This window comes from Eptesicus fuscus, chromosome 9 (genome assembly GCF_027574615.1).
Source record: "Eptesicus fuscus isolate TK198812 chromosome 9, DD_ASM_mEF_20220401, whole genome shotgun sequence".
Lineage (NCBI taxonomy): Eukaryota > Metazoa > Chordata > Mammalia > Chiroptera > Vespertilionidae > Eptesicus > Eptesicus fuscus.
In genome coordinates, this window is record NC_072481.1 from 19,189,515 (window position 1) to 19,216,207 (window position 26,693).

Sequence of the window (26,693 nt, forward strand, 5' to 3'; positions counted from 1 at the left end):
GGTGGTCTAGGGAGGAAAACATGGTGGTCAGTGTCAGCGACTGAGGAGAAGTCGAGTGATTCCTGTGAAGACGGGCTCCTTCCTGCACTTCCCCAATCTCTCCACAACCCCCTTTCATTTGATCTCAGTTGAATGGAGCTCAGGTTTGTTTTTTTCCCCAACCAAAGAGCCTTCACCGGGTCTCTATCAAAAACCTTGGTATTCCTGGAGGAACTGATATCTGATTTTGACTTCTTCAGACACATCAGCTAATCATAGTATCAGTCCAAGACAGAAAAGGAAGGAAACCATTTTCTTTTTAATATATTTTTACTAGTGGCCCAGTGCACAAAATTCGTGTGTGTGTGTGTGTGTGTGTGTGTGTGTGTATGGGGCGGGGGGGGGGGCCTTGCTCCCTAACTTCATTTATTAACCCAGCCTGTACCCTCTCCAATCTGGACCTCTCGGGGGATGTCCGACTGCTGGTTTAGACCCGATCCCACAGGTCTAAACCGGCAGTCGGACATCCCTCTCACAATCCGGGACCGCTGGCTCCTAACTGCTCACCTGCCTGCCTGCCTGATCACTCCTAACCTCTCTGCCTGCTTGCCTGCTCATCCCCAACTGCCCCCTCCCCCCCACTGGCCTTCTCACCCCCAACTGCTCCCCTTGCCAGCCTGATCGCTCCCAACTGCCCCCCTCCCCCCGCCACCGGCCTGCTTGCCCCCAACTCCCCTCCTACCTACCGGCCTGATCACCTCCAACTGCCCTCCCCTCCTGGCCTGATTGCCCCTAACCACCTCTGCCTCAGCCCTGCCACCTTGGCTTTGTTCGGAAGGACATCCAGAAAGTCTCCCGGGCTACTTAGCATATTACCCTTTTATTAGTATAGATTGGTTTCAGAGAGGAAGGGAGAGGGAGAGAGAGATAGAAACATAGATGAGAGAGAATCATTGATTGGCTGCCTCCTGCATGCCCCACACTGGGGACTGAGCCTGCAACCCAAACATGTGCCCTTGATCAGAATCAAACCCAGGACCCTTCAGTCCGCAGGCCAACGCTCTATCCACTGAGCCAAGCCAGCCAGGGCAGGAAGGAAACTCTTTGTAGTTGAGCACCTACTAGGCCCTCGGCATCTGTTACCTAACGGTCTGCAGTGGTGCGGTTAGTCCCCACCTCACATAGCCATTCCACACCCAGGTGTTGTATTTAGGCTAATCATGGTGGTTCCATCCCCTTGACAGTGATGGCTCAAGAATGGTCACGGGACCCAATTCTGTCCAATGGGACCTGAGAGGGCTCTGCTGGGGGGCTTCTGGGAAATGTTTTCTCCTAAGAGCATCTCTCCTCAGAATGGTATGGACTCTAGCTGGACACTGTGGTGCTTGGACGTGAGCGCCACATGGCGCCCTATAGGATTAATCGCACGGGCTTTGGGGTAGTGAGTGATTTGGTCTGAATCCCATTTCCATCACTTAATCTCTGTATGGCCCTGGGCAATTCACTTTCCCTCTTTAAACCTATTTTCTCAACTATAAAATTGGGTTAATAATAGTGGTAACTGATTTGTTTTGAGAATTAATGAAATAATGCACAAAAGCCAAGACTCATTTCATTTCCAAGTGACAGAGTCCCAAATCAATTATACACTTTGCTCAATGGTTAGAGCGTCCACAGGAAGACCGAAGGGTCGTGGGTTTGATTCCCAGTCAAGGGCAGGTACCTCAGTTGTTACCTCAGTTGCGGGTTCCCCAGCCCCAGTAGGGGTGCGTGCGGGAGGCAACTAATAGATGTGTCTCTTTCATGTCTTGTTTCTCTTTCTCCTCCTCCTTCCTCCCCTCTAATCTCTCTAGAAATCAATGGAAAAAAAATATCCTCAGGTGAGGATTAAAAAATTAAAAAGAATTAATTGGCTCATACAACTTAAAAGTCCAGGAGAGCCCCAGCCGGTTTGGCTCAGTGGATACAACGTTGGCATGCTGACTGAAAGGTCCTGGGTTCGATTCCGGTCAAGGGCACATGCCTAGGTTGTGGGCTCGATCCCCAGTGTGGGGCATGCAGGAGGCAGCCGATCAATGAGTCCCTCTCATCGTTGATGTTTCTGTCTCTCCTTCTCTCTCCCTTCCTCTCTGAAATCAATAAAAATAAAAATAAAATAAAATTGTAAAAAGCCCATGAGAAATAGCTTCAGGTATAGCTGAATCTAGGTGTTCAAATGATGTCACCAAAAGCAGCTCTTAGACTCTGCCTGTTTTTTGTTCTGGCTCTATTCCCGAACAAGCCATGTTAAGTCACTGTTTTTCACCACAGCCACTGCCCTAGTCCAAAGCACCATCGTTTCCACCATAATGACTGTGACATCCTCCCAACTGGTTCCCTTCTTTCTACACCTCTACCCCTCACTCCCAGTCTCATCTCACACAGAGAGTGATCTTTTAAAACTGTGAATCAGCTCATATGCCTCTTCTGCTCAAAACCTTCCACTAGTTTCCTGGAGTAAAATCTAAATCCCTCTCTATGGCCCACCAGGCCCCCTCAAAAGTGGCCTTTGCCTGACCCCCTGGATTCATCTCCTGCTTCTTTCCTCTCCCACTCTACTGCACTGGCCTTCTTCCCATTTTTCGGGGGGAGGGAGGTCCCTTTGCCAGGAACTCACCTCTGTGGCTTGCTCCCTAACTTCATTTATAACACAGTTCCCTTGATCTCATCTCTCCCAGGTTCCCATCCTCACAATTCCAAGTCCAGTAGGAAAAAGAAAGTTCTCTTGCCCAAGAGTTTGGACACAAGTCCAGGGCTGGCTTTCATTGCCCCAAATTGCACCTGGGTACATCCCTGAACCAATCACTGTTGCCAAGAGGCTGCGATGATCTGATTGGTTAGGCTCTTGTCACGTGCTCATTTGGAGCAAATGAGTGGAGGAAATCAATTCCCCAGAGAAACATTGAGATCCTTTCCCAGAGGGTGAAGTGATGCTGGGCAGCAAAAATGACAATGTCTATTTTCTGTTTGGACAGTGCCTGACATAAGAAGTGTTTGAGGACAAAAACAAACAAACAAAACAACCCCGGCTTGCATAGCCTGCAAGCACCACCCTGGGGGGGCTCCTTTATCAACATTCATTCATTTAACGACTTTTTATTAATATCATTCAATTCCAGGCTCCGTCCTTAGGGACCTTGTTACTTTCTTGAATTGAAATGTGATAATGTAAGAAATAGGTTATATGATGAGACTAGAACAGTGCCTGCCATTCATGAAACAATATTTATTGGGCTTGTATTAGCATTGGAGAGGAGCTTACCACAGCTGTGAATACCTAGGTGGTCCTTCTCCTCCTGGGCCTATATTCTAGGAGAAAAATGACAATAAAAGAGAATATGGACACGCAAGCCATTCATAAAAGCTGATACCTTCTAGGGAGAAAAATTGAGTGGCCTGGGCCATTTCTTTATTGAATAATCTTTTGTATCTTTAGAATTGTGTACTTATACCATTAGTAATCATTTTTTGAAAAATATTGATTCATTATTTTAACCTTTTGCACTCGGATGTCGAGTGTGACTCGACACGGTTAGCATTAGAATAAAGGAATTGAGAAAAAAGCAAGCGAGTGCAAAGGTTTAAAAGTAATGCCATATGGAGAAACACTACACCCATTAGAATGGCTAACATAAAAAGATTGGCAGTGCCCAATGCTCAGGAGGCTGTGGTACTGCTGGAATTCTCAGACATAGCTGGGGAGAATGTAAAATGGTATAACCACTTCAGAGAGCTCTTTGGCAATTTCTTTTCTTTCCTTTTTTAAAAAATATATTTTTTATTGATTTCAGATAAGAAGGGAGAGGGAGATAGAAACATCAATGATGAGAGAGAATCACTAATCAGCTGTCTCCTGCATGCCCCCTACTGGGGATGGAGCCCCGCAACCTGGGCATATGCCCCTGACTGGAATCGAACCTGGGACCCCTTAGTCCGAAGACCAATGCTCTATCCACTGAGCCAAACTGGCTAGGGCTTGGCAGTTTATTATAAAACTAGAGGCCTGGTGCACGGATTTGTGCACCAGTGGGGTCCCTCGGTATGGCCTCCGGGGATCGGGCTGAAACCGGCAGTCCTACATCCTCCAAGGTATGTAGTAGTGCACGAAGCGGCAGGCCCCGCTCTCGCTCATCCCGGCCCCGCTGCACCTGCTGCCACGGCCCATCAGTAAGTTCGCTGCTCCTCCGCTGTGGTTTCCCGCGCCTGTCCTAAGGTGATACCAGCGCACCCATGACGGAGAAGCGGTCACTGGCTCATGCCCAGTCTGTCCTGATGCCAGTCCCAATCCTGGTCCCGGTCTGGATGGGGGAGGGGTGCTCAGGGGGAGTGTCCGTGGGATAGCCTCGGGCTGCTGCAGCTGTGCTGGCCAGCCATGAGCCCGGCATCTGGTGCCCATTGGTCAGATGAGCGGCGCTCCTGCTGTGGGAGTGCACTGACCACCAGGGGGCAGCTCCTGCGTTGAGCGTCTGCTCCCTGGTGGTCAGTGTGCATCATAGTGACCGGTTGAATGGTCGCTTAGGCATATATATATATATATATATATATATATATATATTAAACAAAGAACTACCCTATGGCCCAGCAATTCCACTCCTTTACCCAAGAGAAATAAAAACTCATGTCCACAAAATGATTTGTGTGAGGATGTTCATAGCTTAATACTAGCCCCAAACTGAAAACGACCCAAATGTCCATCAGCAGAAAAATGAATAAACATGCTACGGTATAATTATATAATGAAATACTACTCAATATTTTTTAATTGCTAATACACACAACAATGTGGATGAATCGCAAGACGATTATGCTGAATGAAAGAAGCCAGACTTAAAAAATGAAAGTATTGCCCAACCGGTTTGGCTCAGTGGATAGAGCGTCGGCCTGCAGACTGAAGGGTTACAGGTTCGATTCCGGTCAAGGGCATGTACCTTGGTTGTGGGCACATCCCAGTGGGGGGTGTGCAGGAGGCAGCTGATCGATGTTTCTGAAAGATGAGACAGAGGCCGAAAACCAGGACTACAGGCTTTATTAGAGGAGAAGGACCCTGCCGGGCTGTCCCGCAAGGGGAGAGGTGAACACGCCTTTTCAGGGGAGGAATGGGAAGGGATGGGGCTTAGGGTGCTCGGCACGCGCTGATTGGTGGTTTCATACAAGGCACATGATTAGGCACTTAGGTACTTAGGAATCGAGGGCTTAGGGTATTTGGCAGGTGCTGATTGGCGGTTCAATGTATAGTCCATATAAGGTGCCTGGTTAGGTGCTCAGGTATGTCCAGGCCGCAGGTGCAGGTTACATCATACTCCGTCCATCAGTTGGGGGAAGGGAGGATCTATCAGTTTCTCTCTCATCGATGTTTCTAATTCTCTATCCCTTTCCCTTCCTCTCTGTAAAAAAAAAATCAATAAAAATATATTTTAAAAAATTAAAGTATTGTATGCTTTACTTTATATTAACTTCTCGAACAGGCAACAGAAATGGGAACAGTGGTTGCCCGGTGTGGGGGGTGGGGGTAGGGGTGGGGTTGGGAGTGGGATTCACTGAGCAGGAACTCCGTGAACTTTCTGTGCCCCTGGAAATGTTCTAAGTCTGGTACGGGTGTGAGTTACAGGGGTGTTTTCATTTGTCAAAACTCCTGGAACTGCACGTTCAAGTTCTGTCTGTGCATTTCGTTGAATGAAAATTATACCTTAAGTTTTTTTAAAGTATTTGCACAGGGAAAAGGACTGCATACTATGTAAGTGTGCGGCGGGATACCTCCACCAGGGCGTGGGTGTGCCGAGAGATCAGGAGGAGTGTGAGGTTTCGGTCTTTATGGGATGATGGAGGAGGGTGGACTCACGTTCATCACCCTGCAGCTTTTATTTGTGTTTTTGCATTTAGTGTCACAATATCAGCATTTTGGCTCCCATTTTACAAGTGAGGAAACGGAGATTCAGGGAGGTCAGAGGACTTGCTTAAGACCAACGACTAGGACCTGGCAGGAGCCAGGGTATAGGGCTACATATTCAGTGTAGTTTTCCCGACACAGACCCTGAAACCGTACCCGCAGCCTCTCCAGGGTGGGAGGGCTGGAGCAAAGGAATGTTTCGGAACAAAGAAGGGCTGGGCTCGCACCTCCCACCTCCCCAGACGCCAGCCTCCCGGCCTCCGGAGAGAATGGGGTGGGGGAGGGCGCCAAGGTCTGGCCCCACTGGGCTGACTCAGCGGCTCCCAGGTTGCCGGCAGGTCGGCTCTAGAACAAAGAGTCCGTGGGGTTGGGGGGCGGGTCCGATCGGGGTGGGGGTGGGGAGGGTGTCGGGGCGGGGCTCAGGTCGGGAGAGGGGGAGGGGAGCGACGGGGCCCAGCGCGAGGGGGGCGGGGCGAGAGGTGGTGAAGGGCGGGGCCCGATCCCTAGGTCACAGTGGGGCCGGGAAGTGGGGCCCCCCCCCGCCCCCCCGCGAAGCCGGGGAGAGAACGGGAAGGGGTGGGGTGAAGGCGGGCCTGAGTTCCTGCAAAGAAGGGCGGGAGCGGCGGGTTCGGGAGGAATTCTATTGGGGGAAACAGAGAGGCTGGGGGGGCCCAGCTGGGGAACGAGGCGGGGAGTGAGCGGGCGGGGCGCAGCGGGCGGGGCGCAGCGGGCGGGGCGCAGCGGGCGGGGCGCAGCGGGCGGGGCGCCGCGGGCGGGGCGCGAGACGGAGCCGCAGAGTTTGAGTGTCCGGTTGGCTCCCGGCGGCTCCAGTTAGCAGCCCGCTCCGCAGCCCCGCCCGCCGGCCCCGCCAGTCCTGGAGCGCGTCTTTCCCCTGCTCGGGTCCTGTTTCCTGTTCTGTGAAATGACGATGGCGGGTCTGGAATCGCAGGGTCGTTGGAGCGGGGGTTGCGAGAATGGAAATGAAGAGGAAGACTTGTCGTGCCCTTATGTCTTTTGTACTTGCCAGGAAGAACTGTCTTCAGACACACATTTCCGTTTACTCCACAAAACAACCCACAGAAATAGGTAATGTTGTCACCCCCAGGTTACAGCTGAGAAAACGGAGGCCTAGAAGACTTTTTGTAGAACGTTTTCTTAACAAGCTAGTACGTGTCAGAAACACTTAAATCTGAAATCAGGGTCCCGCTGAGCTCAGTCTTGTTGTTGGTGCTACCAAGGCACCAGGCATGGGAGTGGAACCTCATGGGTGTCTTGGACTCTCCCCCAGACTAGCCATCCACTAAACACTGCCAAGAGACACCCCCACCCCTTGACCCCATATGGAGCAAAATGCCCCAGCTGAGCCCTGCCTGAAATCCTGATCCACAAAATTGTGAGATGTATTAAAATGCTTTAACCTACTAAGCTATCTATTGCAGCAATAGACAACTGGAACAGAGGGAACAAGTCCCTTGGGGAGCCAGACTCAGGATGCTGGGCAACCACCAGGACTCAGGAGGGCAGGCGAGTGAGCCATACTCTGGTGGGAAAAGGAAAACAGTGAGAGCCTTATTGGCACCTGGCAGGGCTGTGGCTGGAGGGACAGGCTGTCCCACCTCTCCCTGGCTGGCCATTGGTGGCCCGTGGCGTGGACCTCACAGAGAAGGTGTTGATTTACCTCACACTGATGACCTGGGGCAGAAAGGGCACACCAAAATGGAGCTCAGCCGAAACCGGTTTGGCTCAGCGGATAGAGCGTCAGCCTGCGGACTGAGGGGTCCCGGGTTCCATTCCGGTCCGGGACATGTGGCAGCTGATCGATGTTTCTCTCTCATCGATGTTTCTGACTCTCTATCCCTCTCTCTTTCTCTCTGTAAAAAAATCAAAATACATTTTTTTAAAAATGGAGCTCAGTGATACATGGCTCTTTAAAATCCCTGTGCAGCTCTGGCTGCTTTGGCTCAGTGGATAGAGCGTCGGCCTGTGGACTGAAGGGTCCCAGGTTCAATTTCGGTCAAGGGCACATGCCCAGGTTGTGGGCTCAATCCCCAGTGTGGGAGCATGCAGGAGGCAGCTGATCAATGATTCTCTCTCATCATTGATGTTTCTATCTCTCTCTCTCCCTCTCCCTTCCTCTCTGAAATCAATAAAAATATATTTTTAAAAAATCCCTGTGCAACACACACACATGGATAATGGGTCTGCATGTTAAACAGGTAAAAGTGAGGCTTAGAGAGAGAAAGTGATTTGCCCTTGAGGCAAACAAAGCTCCAGCTATGGAAGTGTGGCCTGGCCAGGTCAGAGGCTTTAGAGGCCCTGGACCATGTCACGGTGGTGGTGACCCCATGGGGCTGAGTGGGTGGTCACCAGCACCTGTGATTAGCCCTGGGGGAGGGACTTCGGTTTTCCCTGCCAGGAGGAGGTCTTGTAGACCTTTCCCAGGAAGAAGAGGGTGGGAAGATGTGGGGAGTCCAGGTCCCCTAAAACCCAGGGAATTAGCCAGTGTTCTTGCTATGCCTGTGGAGGGCACGAAATGCTGCAGGACCCAGGGAAAGGAGCTAAAGAAGCAGAATCTCCGCAGGTGGGAGAACAAGGACTTCAGAGTCCAGTCACTGATGTGACGTGGGGAGGGAACGGGCGCTTTGCCTCATTATGCCTCAATATCCTCAACTGAAAGTAGGTTTCAGGGCCCCAAGTACCTACTCTGCTAGTCCTCACTCCTTCATCAGTTCATTCACTCATTCACTTACTCAGCAAACACACAGGGAGCACCAACAGGGCGAGGCTGATACCTAAGTGCACCCTGGCAGTAGTGGCCCATAAGGTCCAGACCCCGGGTCAGTCCTTGCAGGCCACAGGGGAGAGGGAAATGATCACGCCCAGACCTGGAACAATTCTGTTCCTTTCTAGGGACTCTGTTTTCACCTCTGGGCAATGGGAGTGCTTGGAGAGACTTCCTGGGCCTCAGAGGCTGCAGACAGGTGGGTTGTAGGGTGGAGAGAAGGCAGGAGGTGGTGGATGGTTCTCAGGGCCAAGTGCTGTGACGGTGAGACAGGCCCTTTGCCCATTGCCATCCCGGGGGGCAGGCCGAGGCTGCAGGAGGCAGGGCTGTCAGGAGAGTGTAAGTGGCACCCAGAGCTGCCCCTGGCCAGGGAGGCCTCTATAGTTCTCTTCTGTCCTTCCAGGCTGCTCCAGGGTGTGGTCTGGCAGGAGGCCTCAGGCTATGAAAATATAATGAGTTCTTCCCCTGTGTACAGCTTTTACAATTTCCAAAGCCCTTACTCTTAACCTCTATGGCCCAAAGATACACATAATATTAAGGTCATTTTACAGATTGGAATATTGAGGCTCAGAGCAGCAGGCTAACAGCCTAAAGCGACTCATTAAACACCTTCCTGGTCACTCCCATTGTTCTCTCTCATCCCCACTTCTCCCATCTCCCCGTTGAACTTCTCCCAACCCCAGATCCCCATCTACCCTCCTCTTGGGACCCTGAAACTCCCTATCCCTGTCCATGGTGATCCAGGAACTGTCATCTTTGGGGGTGAGGGGTGGGGTGAGGTACCAGGGAAGGAGGTTCAGAGCTTGGAGTCTAATCATTCTGTATTACACTCTAGCGCTAGCCAGGCAGAGAGGACACAGTGCCATATCCAAATATTCCTCCTCCTCCAGCCCTTTCCACTCCCTCACACCAGCACCTGGAGGCTAGGGGAAAGGAGCTCACACTTCACATTTTACATTTACTACCACCTGTGGTTCTCATAGAGCCCTGCCTTGTGAGGCGTTTTACAAATGAAGCTACTGAGCTTCCGAAGAATAAGACACGGCCAAGTGGTAGAGCCAGGACACAAACCCAGGCCTGTCTGACTCCAGAGCCCAGGACCTCTCTGAGACTGAGACCAAGAAAGGAAAGGGAGAGGGAAGGCGCTGGCTGGGCAACAGGATGGCCAAGCATTCAGGAGGACAGGGACTCAGGGCTGCCTGGGTAAGGAGTCTGGCTGACTGGCAGGGTGGGGTGATCTCCTCCCAGTCTAGATGTCTGGAGGCCTCACAGATGCAGCACCAGCCAGCAGGTGTCGCTGTGACAGCCACGTTATCTGTGTTCTGATGGAAAGGGTTGAGTGAGATACTCAAGAGCAAGACTGACATTGTGAAAAGAAGGAAGAGACAGCAATGGGAAAACAGTGGCTGTATCTCTGCTAGATATGGTGGGGAGGATGAACGATACCACTGATGAAAAGGGTCCAGCCAGGTGCTCAACAATCAGACCTTGTCTTCCCGCTTCATCACCTGTGAAATCTTCATTTCTCTATGCCTCAGTTTCCTCATCTATAAAATAGGACCACAGTGGCTGCTTTCCAGGGTCACTGGGGATTAAGAGAGTTACGTAAGTCTGCCACGTTGTAAGGACTCATGAGTATTTAATGCTGGTTCTTTTCCTCCTGTCAGCAGCAACTGGTCCTGCTGGGCCCCCAGGCTTTACTTCCCATCATTCTCCCAGGCCCCTGACACAGCCAGGACCCTCCCTGGGCATAAGACCAGAATACCAAGAAGGTGGACACAGACGCATACAGGGGTGTCCCCCTGAGAGAGTTAGGAAGTCAGCGTTCTTGGTAGGTGACATCTTTGTTTGAAACTCAGTTTCCTTGTCTATGAAAGAGTGACAATACCCGTGAATGAGCCAGCGGCTTATGGGAAACCCCTAGCCCAGTGCCTAGCACCGTAGCCACAGGACTTGTGGTGCTGGTGTTGAGGGCTTGGGAGTCCCTGCTCTCTCATAAATCACCCACAGTTTGTGGTTCTTTTGTGTGTGTGTGTGTGTGTGTGTGTGTGTGTGTGTGTGTTGTTAATCCTCACCCAAAGATATTTTTCCATTGATTTTTAGAGAGTGGGAGAGGGAGAGACAGAGAGAAACATCGATGTGAGAGGGACACATCAATTGGTTGCCTCTTGCACACACCCCAACCAGGGCCGGGGAACCTGCAACCAAGGTACATACCCTTGACCAGAATCGAACCTGGGACCCTTCAGTCTGCGGGTCGACACTCTATCCACTGAGCCAAACTGGCTAGGGCTGTTTGTGATTCTTAATCTGATATTTGGGAGTTTCTGATGGCAGAATGAGGTCCTTGTGCTGCTGTGATATTTCTGAAAGCCAGAGGCCCATCCCATGTGTAAGCGGGGAGAGGTTGCATAAGCTGACAGAAGAGTCTCTGTTCTGGGCTGGGATTGCCAGCTCTCCAGAAGGTCACGTGGCGAGTCCTGCCCCACGCAGCTGGGACAGCTGTCTTGGCAAATGGGAAACAAATTAATAATTAATCAGTGCTCTGTTTTCTAAAATGGAACCTGGGTGGGGGGGTGGTAATCTTAAAAGCTGTGAGCCACGGGTCTAGTTTGATTCCTCTCTTCACCCCAATGCCATTTGATGGGCAGAGGATACGGAGGCCCGAGTTTGGAGCCACAAGATCGCAGTGTTGGAAGTGGCCCGTGGTTTGGTGAGACTGGGGCCATTTCTTCGTAAAGGAACGAACATTCATTGGGGCCTCCTATGTGTCAGGTGCTTTACAGGGATTCTCATTAATGATCACAATAACACCTTGAAAGGCTGTGCCATTTTACAGATGAGAAATGCTTTACCCGTAGTCTCCCTCGTCCCCCTTGATGACTTTACTGACTTAGCTGCCTCTGTGTAGAACAGTGACTCTCACTGGGGGTGATGTTGCTCCTCAGGGACATTTGGCAATGCCTGGAGACATTTTCTTTTCTTTTCTTTTTTTTAAATATTTTTATGGATTTCAGAGAGGGAGAGAGAGAGGATAGAAACATCAATGATGAGAGAGCATCATTGATTGGCTGCCTCCTGCACACCCCCTACTGTGAATTGAGCCCACAACCCAGGCATATGTCCATAATAGAGCGTCAGCCTGCAGACTAAAGGGTCCTGGGTTTGATTCTGGCCAAGAGCACATGCCCGGGTCGCAGGCTCCATCCCCAGTGTGGGGTGTGCAGGAAGCAGCTGATAAATGATTCTCTCTCATCATGGATGTTTCTATCTCTCTCTCTCTCTTCCTTTCTAAAATCAATAAAAATATGTTAAGAAAAAAACTTTTGTATTAAATTTCTTCCCTATGCAGTCTGAGTCCTCCCCCTCACTCTTCCCCCTCCGCCCCCCTGGGTCAGATCTGTCTTTGCACCCCAGCACCAGAACACAGACATGTGAAAGCAGCAATGAACATCCATGGAATGAACGCTGGGTCTGATTCTATGAAGCCCTCCAGCAGGCTTCTTCCACAAATGTTTACCAAGTGTCTACCATGTCCCAGCACTGCCCTCTCCACCAATGAACAGCATCAGATCTGCTTTCCCCAGTGTTCCAAGTTTCGAGCCTTTGAGTCCAGGTCATACATAAGGAAGAGTGGAGGGAAGGAAACTGACATTTCTTCTGAGAACCTGTTTGGTTTCTTTAAAACAACATGAGTATTGCCCAGCTGGTGTGGCTCAGCGGTTGAGCCTCGACCCAGAAACCAAGAGGTCCTTGGTTCAATTCCCAGTCAGGGCATATGCTGGAGTTGCGAGCTTGATCCCCAGTAGGGGGCGTGCAGGAGGCAGCGGATCGATGATGTTCCTCTCTCATCGATGTTTCTCTATCTCTCTCCCTCATCCTTCCTCTCTTTCTCTACAAATCAATAAAAAGGCATTAAAAAATAAAAAAATAAATAAAATAACATGAGTATTAGAACAACAAGCAGAGTCCCTACAGGGGTTTTGAAGTGTGTCCACAAATTCTTTGACAATCCTCCCTTTAATAGTGAGAGATGAATTGCTAACCCTTTCAGCGTGGATTGGACTTAGTGACTCACTCCTAACGAACAGAACGTGGTGGAAGGGAGGTGTGTGGCTTCTGAGATTCGGTCTCTCTAGTCTTCCTCTCCCTCCCTCTCTCTCATCACTTGGTCGGGGGCAGGCTGGCTACCATGTTATGAGTCTAGTCAAGCACCCCAGCGGGAAGATCTATGCAAGAAGGACCCCAGGCTTCCTTTCGGCAGCCATTTGCCGAAGCAGTGGTGGAAGTGGCATCTCCAGGCCAGCCAAGCCTCCATCGATCTGCAGCCCGGGCAAGCTCCTGAGAGACCCTGGCCAGCACCACCCAGCTCAGCTGTTCCCAAATGTCTGCTCCACAGAAACGGAGACAATATTTGTTGATTTTGTTTCAGAGGCTAAGTTTTATGGTCGTTTGTTATGTGGCAAGAAAACGAATAGAGTCGCCCAAGTCCTAGAGCCGTGGTTCTCAGTCTTGGCTGGACACAGGCATTTCCAGGAGGCAGTGTGTCCAGTGGCTGGAGAGCGAGCCCGGGGTCAGCGTGGCTGGGTTGGAACACGGACTGCTGCTCGCCAGCTGTGCAGCTCTGGATAAATGACAACCTCTCCCAGCTTTAGTGGCTCCTGCGGTTGTCATCCCAACTTTGCGGGCAGCTCCACCCTTCTATGCTCTCAGGCCAAAAAGCTTGGGGGCGGGGTGGTATTCTCTTGGGTTCTTTTCTTTCACTCACATCCCACATCCAATCTACCAGAAAACCCTGTCGGCCCCACCCATACAATAGATTGGAGTCTCGCTATTTCTCACGTCCTCCACTATTGCCACCCTGCCTGAACCACCAGCATCTCTCATCTGGGTTTCTTGGTGGCATCCGACCTGGTCTCTCTCCCTCTGTCAGCCCTGACTTCCCACAGTCTATTCTCCACACAGTATCCAAAGGGATTTTCCCCAGCGCTGGGTTCTATACCTCCTTTTAGTCTTTCAGATTAAAAGCTAAAGCCCTTATGAAGTCCTTTAAGGCCAATAGTGTCTGACATGCCTCCCCACTCCCCACCTCTGACTTTATCTCCTACCATCTGCCCTTTCCACACGGCACGCGCCCACCTCAGGCCTGTGCACTTGCTGCTTCATGTGCTTTCTGCCCAACCTTCTTTAGGACTTTTACCAAAAATCCTTCTCCATGAGACCTTCCTGACCTGAAGTCCAGTTGAAAACCGGAATAAATCCTTATCCGTCACTCCCTTCCCTGCCCTGTTTTGCTCTCTGACACTTAGCTTGATATATCATAGGTTTTGCTGGTTTATTTGTTTCCTCCTGAGAGCAGGGATTACTTGTTCACTGCTGTATCCCCAATTCTTGGTGCATAGTAGGTGCTTAATAAATATTTGAAGGATTAATTCAGGTGCTTGGGTCCCAGTGAATTAGAACCTGGTATGTGAGTGTGGCCCAGGAATCTGTATTTCAAATCGACAACCCAAGTACGTTAGGATTGAGAGGCCTTTTCTCAAAATGTCAGTCGGAAAGAAGTCATCATGCAAAGTTCAGCCCTCTGATTTCCACTGAAGGCACCAAGGCCAGAGGTGGGAGGAGTTAACCAGGTCCCAGGTGGGGGGTGGGGGATGGGGAGGATTGGGGGAGGGGGCAGAGGAAGTAGAATTAGGTATTGGACAACCAGCACTGGGCACTCTGCAGCTCTGGTCCCCCGGGCCTGCACAATCTGATTCCAGGGCCTGCTGAGTCACTGGAAGCCAGGCTTAGGGCAGGGCGTGGCCCCCAGCTCTGGTGGCCTGGGGCAAATTGGAGCTGCACTCACCTCCTCCAAGTGACTGAGGCCGAGAGGGAAAGGCAGAGCATGGTCCTGCTTTTGCCCAAACTAACTTATGGTGAAATTATGTCAATGTTTAAGTTCAAGAGTTGATCACAGCCTTTGAAATGCCTAACCCATTAAAAAAAATTATAACAACTGAAAGTGGGCTTCGGGGAAATAACTGAAATCTAGCTCTGATCTGAAGGAGCTGACAGGCTTAATTTGGTGGGGCCTCCATGACACTGGCTTAAAGGAAGATTAAAAATGTTTGCATGCCTCTTTCCCTGGGCTGAGGATTTCCCAAACCTGCATCACCTGGGGACATTTGTAAAGACAAAAACAAACAAACAAACAGATTCCTATTGTTGCCCAGATGTTGGGTTCAGTGTCTTGGATCAGGCTCAGAAATTTGGATTTTAAGGGACTCTTACATATGCAAGTTTGAGAAACACTGCCTGGGCCAGTAGCCTGGGCAATAATGAATCATGTAAAGCAATGAGGCCTTGGCATCAGGCCCTCCCTCATTTCTAATCTGTTTGGAAACTCCCAAGACCCAGTTTCAACATATTGAAGAAAACACTAGTATGTCTATAAATCTCAGTAGACTATTGTGCTTGTCAAATCCACCTTTGAGAATTTATATTCGGTTGCTTCACAGATTGCCTTGGGCACTTTTATGACTGAGCAGTTGTTGAAGATGGTCTGTCTTATCTGGATTATTCTAACGGGCAGAGGCTGCTGGGAGATGGCCCCAGGGTGGCAGGAGCTGGGGAGTTTCACTGGGTTTGGTGGGAAGACCAGCTTCATGGTTTCCAGAGTCATACTTTTAAAAAATATATATATTTTTATTGATTTCAGAGAGGAGGGGAGAGATAGAAAATCAATGATGAGAATCATTGATCGGCTGCCTCCTGCACGCCCCCTACTGGGGATCCAGCCCGAAACCCGGCCATGTGCCCGTAACTGGAATCGACCCCGGGGCCCTTCAGTCCACAGGCCGACGCTGTATCCACTGAGACAAACCAGCCAGGGCCAGAGGGATACATTTGGACCCAGGTATACCTGACTTCTGCTTTTGATGCTCTTCATTGCTGTACTTGCCCTCCCAAGGTTACACAGAGTTCATGGTCACACACATATCCCCGATGATACACTTACACAGGGAACTGAGAAACCCTAGGCCTCTTCCCAAAAGAACACTGCTTCCTGCTCTCCTCCTCCAACCCACCTCTCCAGCCCCACGGGTTCTCTCTGCAGGACAGCTCTAATTGGTAGCTTCCTTCAAAATCCTGCAGAAGCCACCATGTCTGATGCACCTGGTTTGGCATTCAGGGCTATAACCTGGATACAACTTCCCTGTGGAAGGCAGAATAATGGCTCCTGAAGCTGTCCACATTCTAATCCCTGGAGCCTGTGAATGTGCTGCATGGCAAAAGGGATTTTTGCAGCCTTGGCCAGGTGGCTTGGTTGGTTGGAGCATTGTCCTGATGCACCAAGGTTGCAGGTTCAATCCCCAGTCAGAGCACAAACAGGAATCAACCAATGAACACATAAATGGGTGGAGTGGCAGATCGATGCTCCCCGACCCCCCAAAAAAACACAGTCAATCAAGATCTTTTTTTAAAAGGACCTTTGCAGATGTGATTAAGGGCTTTGAGAAGGGGAGATTTTCCTGGACTCTGTAGGTGGGCCCAATCTAACGATTCAAGACTTTAAAAGTGGAGAGCTTTGCCCAGCCGGTGTAGCTCAATGGTTGAGTGGCAACCCAATGAACCAGGAGGTCACAGTTCCATTCCAGGTCAGGGCACATGCCTGGGTTGCGGGCTCCGTCCCCAGTAGGGGGCATGCAGGAGGCAGCCAATCAATGATTCTCTCTCATCGTTGATGTTTCTATCTCTTTCTCTCACTCCCTTCCTCTCTGAAATCAATACAAATATATATATTTTTAAACTTTTAAAAGTGGAGAGCCTTTCCTGGCTGTGGTTAGAGAGAGGTGATGGAAGAAGGAAGGGCAGAGAGATGCCACACTGCTGGCTTTGAGGATGGAGGAAGAGTGGCCGAGAACCAAGAAATGAGGCAGCCTCGCCCGGCCAGCATGGTTCTATGGTTGAACGTAGATCTATGAACCAGGAGGTCATGGTTCAATTCCCGGTCAGGGCTCAATCTCCAGTGCAGGATGTGCAGGAGGCAGCCGATAAATGATTCTCTCATCATTGATGTTTCTATCTCTCTCCCTCTCTCTGAAATCAATAAAAATATATGTCAAAAAATAAAAATGAAGCGGCCTCTAGAATCTACAAAAGGCAAGGAAATGAATTCTGCCCTAGAGCCTCCAGAAAGAAATCTTTTTAGTCCCGTGACACCCACATTGAACTTCCGTCAGATAACACATTTGTCTTAAGCCACTGAAGCTGTGGTCATTTATGACAGCTACAGGAAACGAATACAGCCCCCATAGAAGCTTCCTCCAACCAGTTAGTCCCTGCTAGTCTTACTCCAGGTACCATGTGTCCTCCCTCACACCTTTGTCCTGCTGCTGCCCCGTCCAGGACACTCAGACCACCTCTCTCCTGAGCTCCAATTAACAACTGCCTTTCCCTCTACACTGTCCTCAGCATTGACCCCCTGCCAGCAGCATTCACCCTTCAGCCTGCCCATCCTGCGGGCCCCCCTCTAGACCATGAGCTCCGTACAGGCAGTGCCTGTGATTTATTTTCCTCCGACTCCATGACCAGAAGGGGTCCACAGAGGTTTGCACAATGGATCTGGGGCACTTATGGAGAGCCCCTGGTTCTTAGCCCCCAGCTGCATCAGGATCACCCGGGAGCCCTACAAAAACCCCACTTCTACCGAATCACTGTGGAAGGACGGGCGGCAGCTACGCATGTATTATTGGGGGAAGGTTTCCAAGCGTCAGGAAGTGAAAAACAGCAGGGAGTTGAAAAGTAGAATATGTTGCCACTTGTGTGAAAAAAATGGAAAAAACAAATACTTATAACATTTTTAAAAGAATCGACTATCTTTGGAAAGATATAAAAAACAAGAGAACAGAACGCCTGGTAACTTTCTGAATTCTGTATCATATATATGTAATATTAACTGTTCACAAAAGTAAGTAAAATTTTAAAAACTCAAAATACTGATTCTGGTGTATCTGCAGAAAGGACCCAGAATGCCCCAGGTGGGGCGCAGGAATCTCCTGGGAAAGCACCATCTGCCAGCTCATTCCAAGTCAGGAACTGAATTGTCAGGAAGAGGGCAGAGCCAAGAGGCAAGGGATACTCGAAAGCATACACTGAAAATGCACTTAATCAGAAAAATAAATAGGAAGCTCTCCAAGGGGCTGGGAAGCCCTAGAACCCCCCCCCCCCGATTCAGTCCCACCTCTGCATTTTATGGACCAGGAAAGAGAGGGAGCGTAACCTGCCCAAAGCTACACAGCCAGTCAGAGGCCCAGGCCAGTGCCCCAGGAATGACAGTGACAATGACATCGATTCCAGCCCCTGCCCACCCTCATGCAGGGGCCCTGCTGACTCACAAGGCAGGAGGACAGGAAGGTAGAGAAGAAAACACCATCTTTAATCAACCCGCCTGCACAGAAACCAGGGGAACACTCCCTGCCTTGCAAGGTCCCAGTGAGAACTTGGCCCCCTTGCGAAAACTGTCTTATAAAAACAAAAGGCTTCAAAGCACCAGTGGCTAAACCCCTTGAGTAGAAAGGGGGTTGGGGGAGTGGAGGTGAGATGACAATTGGCGGGGCGGGGGAGAGAAGGGAGGGCTGGAAGCGGGAGTTAGCCAAGTGGTGGGGCAGCAGTCAGGCCTGAAGGGAACTGTCCCCATCTTGAGCTGTACCCGCCGGCTAATGGGGCTGACCATCTGGGACCTCGGTGCCTGTGGTGGCCAGAGAAACTCCTGGGGCTGGTTCCTGGGCACAGAGCTGCACTTGGAGTGGGGGTTTAGCTCAGGATATGTTGGCTTTAGACAGTAGGAAATACTAGACCGGAGAGTGAAGAGCACAGAACAAAGTGGTCACCATGGACGGGCTCAGGTGTGCAAACGGTCTGCACTTCCCTCCAGCTCCCTGAGGCCTCCCACCCTTCCTTCCCCAGGGCCACTCTAACTTCACAGGCTGGGAGGCTGAGGCCTGATCCTCCTGCCCTTGGACTCACCAGCCAGGGCACAGGATGCAGGGTGCTCTGGGATGCCTGTGGAGGGAGGCGGGGAGAATGAGCGCTCATCTCTACTTGCTCTCAAGGAAGTGTGCTGGGCCCCCTGACCCCCACACCCCCACTCTACCTCTTCAGAACCCCAGGACATTGGAGTAGTCACAAACGCTAGTGATCTGTGAGCACGGGTGACCAGGCGGAGCTGACCAGCCCTTTCCCACTCTTAGATCACAGGTCTTCCAACTGGTCAGGTGGAGTTGCTGAGAGCGTAGGGGACCACAGGTGCAGCAGCTTTAGGGACCTGGGGATGGGGGATGACGGCTGATTGGGAATCCCCTTTCCTGGAGAGAGCTTGAAAGATTTGCCAAGGGTGGACAGAAGCCAAGTCTAGGAAGGCCTCCCTGTGGGTCAGGCTGGATTCAGGGCTCTGGGCTCCATTTGTCTAGTTCCCAATGAGAGAACGGGTATATTGCTTTAAGAGAGGCGTTGGCAAGTGGTGGCGGTGATGTGTATATATGGTGTGGATCTCATGGGTTCTAGAGTGTCCAAGCTGGAAAGGGGCTTGAAAATGAGATTTGGAGACCAGGCACTGGGTTTTGGAGGTTGAAACTACAGAAAGTACACTGTGTTCAAAAGCCTAGCTGTGTGGCCTCAAAGCAAATCGCTCTGCACCTCTGGGCCTCAGTTTCCTTATCTGCAAAATGGGGATTATAACACCAGCCTAACCCAGGGAACTCAGAGTCCACTGAGAGAGAAGGCTAGAAAGAGCTCCATCTGCTAAGGGATTATTTTAATTATTTGAGGTGGGGAAACTGAGGACCAGAGAGGGCAAGGGCTTTGCCAGATGTCACACAGAGAGTCAGTGATGGAGCTGATTAGAACCCAGGACTCCTGCTCCTAGCTCGCGGAGTGAATGAGTGTGGTGAGATGGGGTGAGTCTGTCCATCCTGCCTCTACTCTCTGGACAGTGAACAGGATGCTGAGTGAAGGTTGAAAGAGGCTGGAAAAGGGAGGGAGGCCCCAGCGCACGCCAAGGCTGAGATTAAAAAAAATACAAACCCCGAGATTCCCCTCCCTCACCCCACCCCGCCCCGCCCCATCCCTGAAGTCCAGGCTGCAAAGGGCCAAGTCCAAGTCCGCTGCAGACCAGATCGAGCCGCGCAAGCTGCAGTCAGCCCGCCAGACACCAGGGGGCGCGCCTGCCATCTTGGCCCGAGCTCGTGGCAGTGGCTGTCAGTTTAGCACAAAGCACTCGGCACCGGGGTGGGTGTGGGGCTGAAGCTACCCCGACCTGCAGGAAACAAAGGCAGGTTAGGCAAGTGGACCCCGAAAATGGGGGAGCAGAGAGATCCGAACGCTCTTCCCACCCCTCCTCTCCTTTTTACCGACACTAACGCCCGGGTCCCCCATCCCACCCTGCTCGGCGCCGTGACCCACGTGTACAGAGGCTGCAGTTGTAAATGCGACGTCTTCTGGGGCGCCTGGTATCCGTAGGAGTCAAAACCACCGATGAAGTCAACTGCAGAAGGGGAGGTGGCATCTAGTTAGAAATGGGCTGGGGGCGGGGCATTCTTAAGGGAGAAGGTTCTTGGGGGCAGGGCTTGAGCCACTTGAGGGGAGGAGACGGGGTTGGGGGGAAAACGCTGGGAACGGGAGGTGCCAGGTAGGGACCAGCCTTGTGGAGCCCCTCCAAGGGGCAGGGCCTGAGAGGGGCGGGGAGGGTTGTGGTGCTGGGGCCGTGGACTGGGTACCTGGACATCTGGACCTCAGTCCAGAATGGTCCGACTATATAAAGCCCACCCACTCCTGGCTCCTCTCCTCCCCACTCATAGAGGGGCCGGCCCAGGGCTCCCTCCCACCGAGGCCGTGCGGGCCCCTGTCCAGGGTGCTGAAGACGCTTCCGCTTCCTAGGGGCGCCACATACTTACAGCTGTCCTCTTCCTCCAGGAACACTTTGCTCACGTAGCAGGCGAACACAAAGCCGAAGAGCTGAGGGAGGAAGAGGATGAGGAGGGGGAAGCTCTCCCTCCACCCTCTGCCTGGCCCTGCCTACCCAGACTGGAGGAACAGGGCGTGCCAACAGGAAGGCAAACCCATAACCACTTCCAAGTTAATGACTGGGCCTTAAAGTCAAGCCTTCCTGGTTCCAGTCTCTGTCCTGGGCGAGTGACTTTGGACAAGTAATTATTTTACCTCTTTGAGCCTCAGTTTCCCCAGTTGGATCTGGGCAATACCTTACTGGCTTGTTAAGAGGAAAGAGAATTACGTGGGGTGGGGAAATCCTCCCCAGGCAGGCTGGAAGACCTAGATTCAACCCTTCTTAACTAGGGCTAAGCAAAGGGGTTTTCAGACTCCACTTCTGGGAGTGCTGTGAGGTGGGGGACAGGAGGACTCACAGCCAGGAAGATCTGCAGGGCGCTGCTGAGGGCTTCAATGTAGGGATAGTCGAGCAGGCAGCCAGTGACAGAGATGACATGGTGGTCCTCCAGGGCCAGGCGGGAGTTCAGGACAGGTGTCACCAGGCAGCCTGGCCCGTTCTCCATCCACCAGGAGCGGTGCAGGGATGTGTTGAAGGTCATGATGAAGTCCCGGTCCTGGGGGTAGAGGGGCCTAGGATACTGAGCTGGGGTGGGGGAATCCTCCCCAGGTCCCAGGAGACTCTATATAAAGCCTCTTTCACATGTGGACCGTTATAGCAGCCTCCTCCCATAACTTGCTTTGTGGAGGGCATGGGGGTGAGGGGGTGTGAAGAGTACGTATCTGCAGATCCACATCTGGCCAGTAGGTGGCACGCGATGACCATGCAAGCCTCCCTATTCCATCAGCAATAGAAGGGGCTGGTACTGACCTACAGAACCCCAGGATTTCAGGGCTGGAAAGAACATTAACAGTGACCAGATACAATTTTCCGGCTATTGGTGAAGTCTTCAATACAGGCCCTTTCACGACCCATTCAGCCTCTCCAATGTGCTTGCTCCCCATGTGTGACCCTGGGCAAACCTTTTCCCTTGGGCCTCAGTCTCTCCATTTGAAATGGCGAAGTGGCTGACCTAGGTCGGAAGTTGTTATCCATGATGTGCACCCCTGTGTTCATTAATCCATTCACTCATACAGGCCACTAACAAATATTCACTGCATGCTGACCAGGTGCAAAGCACTGAGATGTGTCATCTTGTTTATCCCCTCAGCCATCAAAGGGAGTTGGGGTTGCTCTATCTGAACTTACTAGACGAGGAACTGAAGTTCAGAGAGAGAAGACACTGGCCCAAGGTCAGACAGCTAGAAAACATTAGAGCTGGATGTGAATCTAGTAGGTAGTCCAACTACAAAGCCAAATGCTCTCGTTCATGGATGCTGCCTTCTTAATATCTAAGAATGACTGTGCCCTGGACAGTTTGGCTCAGTGGTTGGGGTGTGTCGGCCTGCAGACCAAAGGTCGTGGGTTTGATTCCTGGACAAGGGCACGCACGTACCTCCGTTGCAGGTTCCCCAGCTCTCACAGGGGCGCGTGCAGGAGGCAACCAATCAATGTGTGTCACTCTCATGTTGATGTTTCTCTTATTCTCTCCCTCCTTCCCTTCTACTTTCTCTAGATATCAATGAAAAAAATATCCTTGGGCCCTAGCCGGTTTGGCCCAGTGGATAGAGCGTCGGGCCTGTGGACTGAAAGGTCTCAGGTTTGATTCCTGGTCAAGGGCACATGCCCAGGCTTTGTGGGCTCGACCCCCAGTAGGGGGCATACAGGCAGCCAATCAATGATTCTCTCTCATCATTGATGCTTCTCTCTCTCCCTCTCCCTTCCTCTCTGAAATAAAAATATATGTATAAAAAAAATATCCTTGGGTTAGAGTTAAAAAATAAAAATAATAAAAATGGAAGTTATACCCTCTGGGTTTACTCTTCTCAAAGCTAAATATTCCTACGTTCTTCAGTATTTTTCCATGGGACCTGGTCTGTTCAATTTTTCCCAAACAAACTCTACCCAATCTCTTTTTCTTCTGAAAAATATTCATTAGCACTGAACTCAAATCTTTGTGGTCTAAACAGTAAAAGTGCATGGGATTTTCACCTCCCTTGCACTGAGGATGTGTGAGGCCTAAGAGTAGTTCTGTTGGCCACCATATACTGTTAGTTTCTACATAGCCTGTTATCAACCGGGACCCCAGCCCATCTTCACACAGACTGATCTTCATCCTTATCTGCTCCATCATCATTTGTGTCTGAGAAGGGCAGAGGGGACCAGAAACAAAAATGTGGGGTGGGAGATGGGAATAGATTATTTGGGTGTGTGGAGGGAAGTTTCTTCAAGAGATAATCCCCTCCCCCAAAAAAAATTCACAAAAGAGATGATGCCCCAGACCTATATCACTGTGGGAGCCTCTAGGGTGGGAGGGGAAAGGTCAGGCTCTGTCCTCTGGCACTGCCAGGCCTGAGGCTTACCTGGGACAGCTGTCCGACCTCCAGGTAGAAGCAGATGATAAATGCATTCCAGCCAACCCAAAGCACCAGCCACGCTGCATACTGGGGAAAGCAGAGGTGGGGTCAGGGTGGGGCCTGGGGGAGTGGGCTTGGGGTATGTCCATGGACACAGAGTTAATGGACTGAGAAGACTTTTGCAGGGGAAGTTATGACAATACCTTGCTCATAGAGCACTGAGAATAGTTAACAAATCATTTTTATACCAAACCAGTCTTTGTAACAGCCCTGCAGGGAAGGCATTGTCCTCGCTTCAGAGATAACTAATTTAAGGCCTAGAGAGAGTCATTTTTTTGCCAAGATCACACAACTAGAAAGAGGTAGGGCTGGAACTCAAACCCAAGTCCTGGGGTAGCTAATCCTATCCATTCGGCAGAAAACCACAGCCACCGGACATGGCCAGGAGCTGGAGCGGGGCTTGGCTATTTCCACCCCAAGCTGACAATTTTTCCACCCAAAATTCCAGTGGCTGCCACCAGCAGACGTAGCATTTTATACTGGTGCCTGGGGCGCCCTGAGAACTGGAGAGAAGGGTTCTCAGATCTCACTCAGATGAGAGAAAACCCTGGAAGGGCCATGTTCTCCTGGCCTCTGGGAGGCGGGGACAAGCCCCAGAATGAGGGCTAGTGGGCGCTGGGGGTAGCAGGACACTGCGTGTCACTGTTATTGTAGGTGTCAAGCATTTCTGTAGTGAATCTACCGAAAAGCCTTTTCCCTCGAGAGAGGTATGTGAATGGGTCACGGAGGAAGAGCAGGGGACACAGGTGAACTGAAAACAGGAGTTTGACAGACCAGCCAGGACCAACCAGGACTTAGGAAAAGGGAGCAGGAGGAAGGAGCCAGGGACACAACCCACTCTGGGGATGGGCCCAGGGCCACTCTCAGCTGTATTCTCGATGAACACCGAGGGACAAACACCAGGTTTTCCCAAAGCAACCCGAGGAACGAGGCTAGACGAGGCTCCTTCCTCACACTGGCTTTCTGAGGCGGCGCGGTGAGGTGGCAGAAGCATCCGCCCTGGATCTGATGCTCTAGTCCCGGCTCTGCCTCCCACCAGCTGTGTGACCTTAGGAAGTGTTGTAACCTTTCTGAGACTCATAGAAAATGGAGCTGGTGCGATATACCTCGCAGAGCTGTGTAAAGTTCCAATAAAGCAAGGGACACCTTAGGAGAGAGCCCAACACAAGGTAGGCCCTCATTAAATGATGTATCATGTTGATAGTTGGATTTTTCCCTAGGAAATTCTTTAGGAAAAATGCCAACCTTGTCTCCGCTGAATAAAGAAGCATTGGGATTTGGGCATTCACACCAACAGGGCTAGAGGCGAGACAGGGCAGGGGTCTGCGTGCCTGTGGTGGTGGTGGGGGGGGGCAGTTTTGGTTGGAGGAGTGGGGGAGATGGGAGGGGGTGAGGAGAAGGGGTTGGCTGAGGAGGAGTCAATGAACCATACCAGAATGAGGTACCGGGAGCGGTACTGCACCGTGCCGAAGATGCCCAGGATGACCGCCATGATGTGCAGGAAGTTGGCTAGGATGGGAGCCCATTGGTAGCCCAGGAAGTCAAAGATCTGCCGCTCCAGTGCAGCCACCTGTGGGAAAGAGCAGACTGAGGCCGTGTGCGTGCCATAAAAGGGAAGGACAGGGACTCCTTGACCTTGTGGACGAGGTGACATCAGTTACTGTGGTGATGAGGCACCATGACGGATGGTGCAGAAATCTTGGAGCCATCCCAGCCCTGCAGTACCAAAGGGATGCTGGGAGGTGGGACAAGTCTGTGGGGGTGGAGGACTGAGCCCTGAGCATGACTTTGGGGTGGGCTGAAGGGAGATGGGAGCCAGGGTTCAGAACACCTACCTCCCTGCCAAGAGGTCCTCCCCACTTGCTCCCTCCTTACGTGGGGCTCTCAGTTGGTGGAGTCAGGATCCAGACTCCTCCCCAGGCCCTGCCCAAGGGCTGAGCCCTGGCCCTTGGAGGCCTCAGGGATGCCTCTGGATCTGAGTCATCTCTTCCCAGGCCCCCTATCTGGAGGTTACCCTGGCCTATGGGACCCATGGGCCACAGAGAAAGGGATTTTGTTTTCTCCCCTTCCCTGAGGGAGCCGCAGTAGATTGCAAAACTGGCCTCCAATTCTTCTTCCTATTTCCGTTTTCTTTGGCAGGGCCCGCCCACACTAGCTCTCTACTTGGTCATGTGACTTGCTTTGCCCAATGGGACTTAAGCAAATGTGAAGCAAGTGAAGGCTTGAAAAATGCTTGTGCACTGGAGCTTGCTACACTTGTAACACAGAGAACACCTTGTGAAAGAGCCCAAGCTGACCTGCTGAATGACAGGCGCCCCAGCTGCCAGCCAGTCAGCCGTCAGAGTGAGGCCACACTAGCTCATTCGGATGCTAGCCAACCCACCAGCTGACCACAGACACACAGCCCAGATCAGAGCAATCTCCCAGCCGACCCACAGAATCACGCGCTGAATAAAATGATTCTTTTAAACTACTACATTTTGGGGTGATTTGTTACACAGCAAAAGCTAGCTGATACAGGACACAATCAACACTCCCTTTCCAGCAGCCCCTAGTTCAATCTTCCAGCTGATACAATCAGGAACAAAGGTGCCAAGTACTGACTGACCAATATTCCTTCCTCTGGTTTTGGAAGCTGCCAACCAGACACTCAGTTCGCGTGGCTGGGTGGGGCTGATCCCACTTCTAACTTCCATGGCGGGGTTGTGACCTATGCCTAACCAAGTAATCCACACAGTGATCTCTTCAGGGGTGGGCACTCACTGCACTGTGTGCCCTGCTCCTGAGAGTCACCAAAGCTAAGGAACAGAGAGAGAGAGTGAGGAAGGAAGATGAACAAGCAGAAACAGTGTCCCCGGTGACATCATTTTAGGTCTGAGGACCCAGATATGCCTGAAACCAACTGTCCCTCCCTGTACTTGTGATTTCTGTCACTTGCAACCAAGAGTCCTGACTAAGATCGAAGAAGGGGAGGGAAGAGGGTCTGGCTTGGGAGGGAGAGGGAAGATTCTGATCAAGTGAAAAGATCCCAGAGGCTTTTTTCCTGGCAGGGCGGCAGGAGAAGGTGGACCTGATGCTACCACACAGATGGCAGGGCTGGGCAGAGACCCAGGAAGCTGCGGGCGCAACCCTGGCACCCACCCACCTGGCGCCAGCCTGCCTCTTGTTGGTGACTCCCCTCCCAGGGCTCTGCAGATTGCAAAGAGCGTTCCAAGTCCATCTCTCCCTTGATACCCCTTGGCTGAAGGGCAGAACGGAGGCCATTATCTCATGTTGGAGAAGGAGACAATGAGGCTCAGAGAGGGGAAGTGACTTGCCTAAAGTCACACAACTGGTTGTGGCAGAGCCAGGCAACCGTTCTGCCTTTCTCCGCCCTTTCTGGCCACTCCCGGGTCCAGGGCAGCTCATCCCCCCATGCTCAGACCCCTACATATCAAAGAACCTCGGGGCTCTATCTGGCCCCTTTTCATGCTCCACTTGTCCCAGCAAACGCATGCCTACCCA

The 26,693-nt window shown here is 51.5% G+C and overlaps 1 protein-coding gene across 1 annotated transcript; it reads right to left on the minus strand.

Annotated features, from left to right (window-relative positions):
* Window positions 1-19,803: 19,803 nt before the first annotated feature.
* On the minus strand, window positions 19,804-24,843 carry NKAIN1 (sodium/potassium transporting ATPase interacting 1). The gene is made up of 6 exons (XM_028155096.2): window positions 24,622-24,843; window positions 23,136-23,216; window positions 21,092-21,289; window positions 20,624-20,684; window positions 20,133-20,214; window positions 19,804-19,986 (listed from the first exon to the last, which is right to left on the minus strand). Exons 1-6 carry the CDS (start codon window positions 24,841-24,843, stop codon window positions 19,977-19,979), a joined length of 654 nt encoding a protein of 217 aa, XP_028010897.2. The 3' UTR covers window positions 19,804-19,976.
* Window positions 24,844-26,693: the final 1,850 nt, after the last annotated feature.

Excerpts from the sequence above, each read along its gene's own strand:
- NKAIN1 (XM_028155096.2), bottom strand. The coding sequence starts at position 24,843 with ATGTCACCTCGTCCACAAGGTCAAGGAGTCCCTGTCCTTCCCTTTTAT. Across the intron at positions 23,217-24,621 it reads GCTCCCGGTACCTCATTCTG|TATGCAGCGTGGCTGGTGCT; the intron begins GTATGGTTCATT and ends TGCTTTCCCCAG. Across the intron at positions 20,215-20,623 it reads CCTGGAGGAAGAGGACAGCT|TTGACTTCATCGGTGGTTTT; the intron begins GTAAGTATGTGG and ends CCCCTTCTGCAG.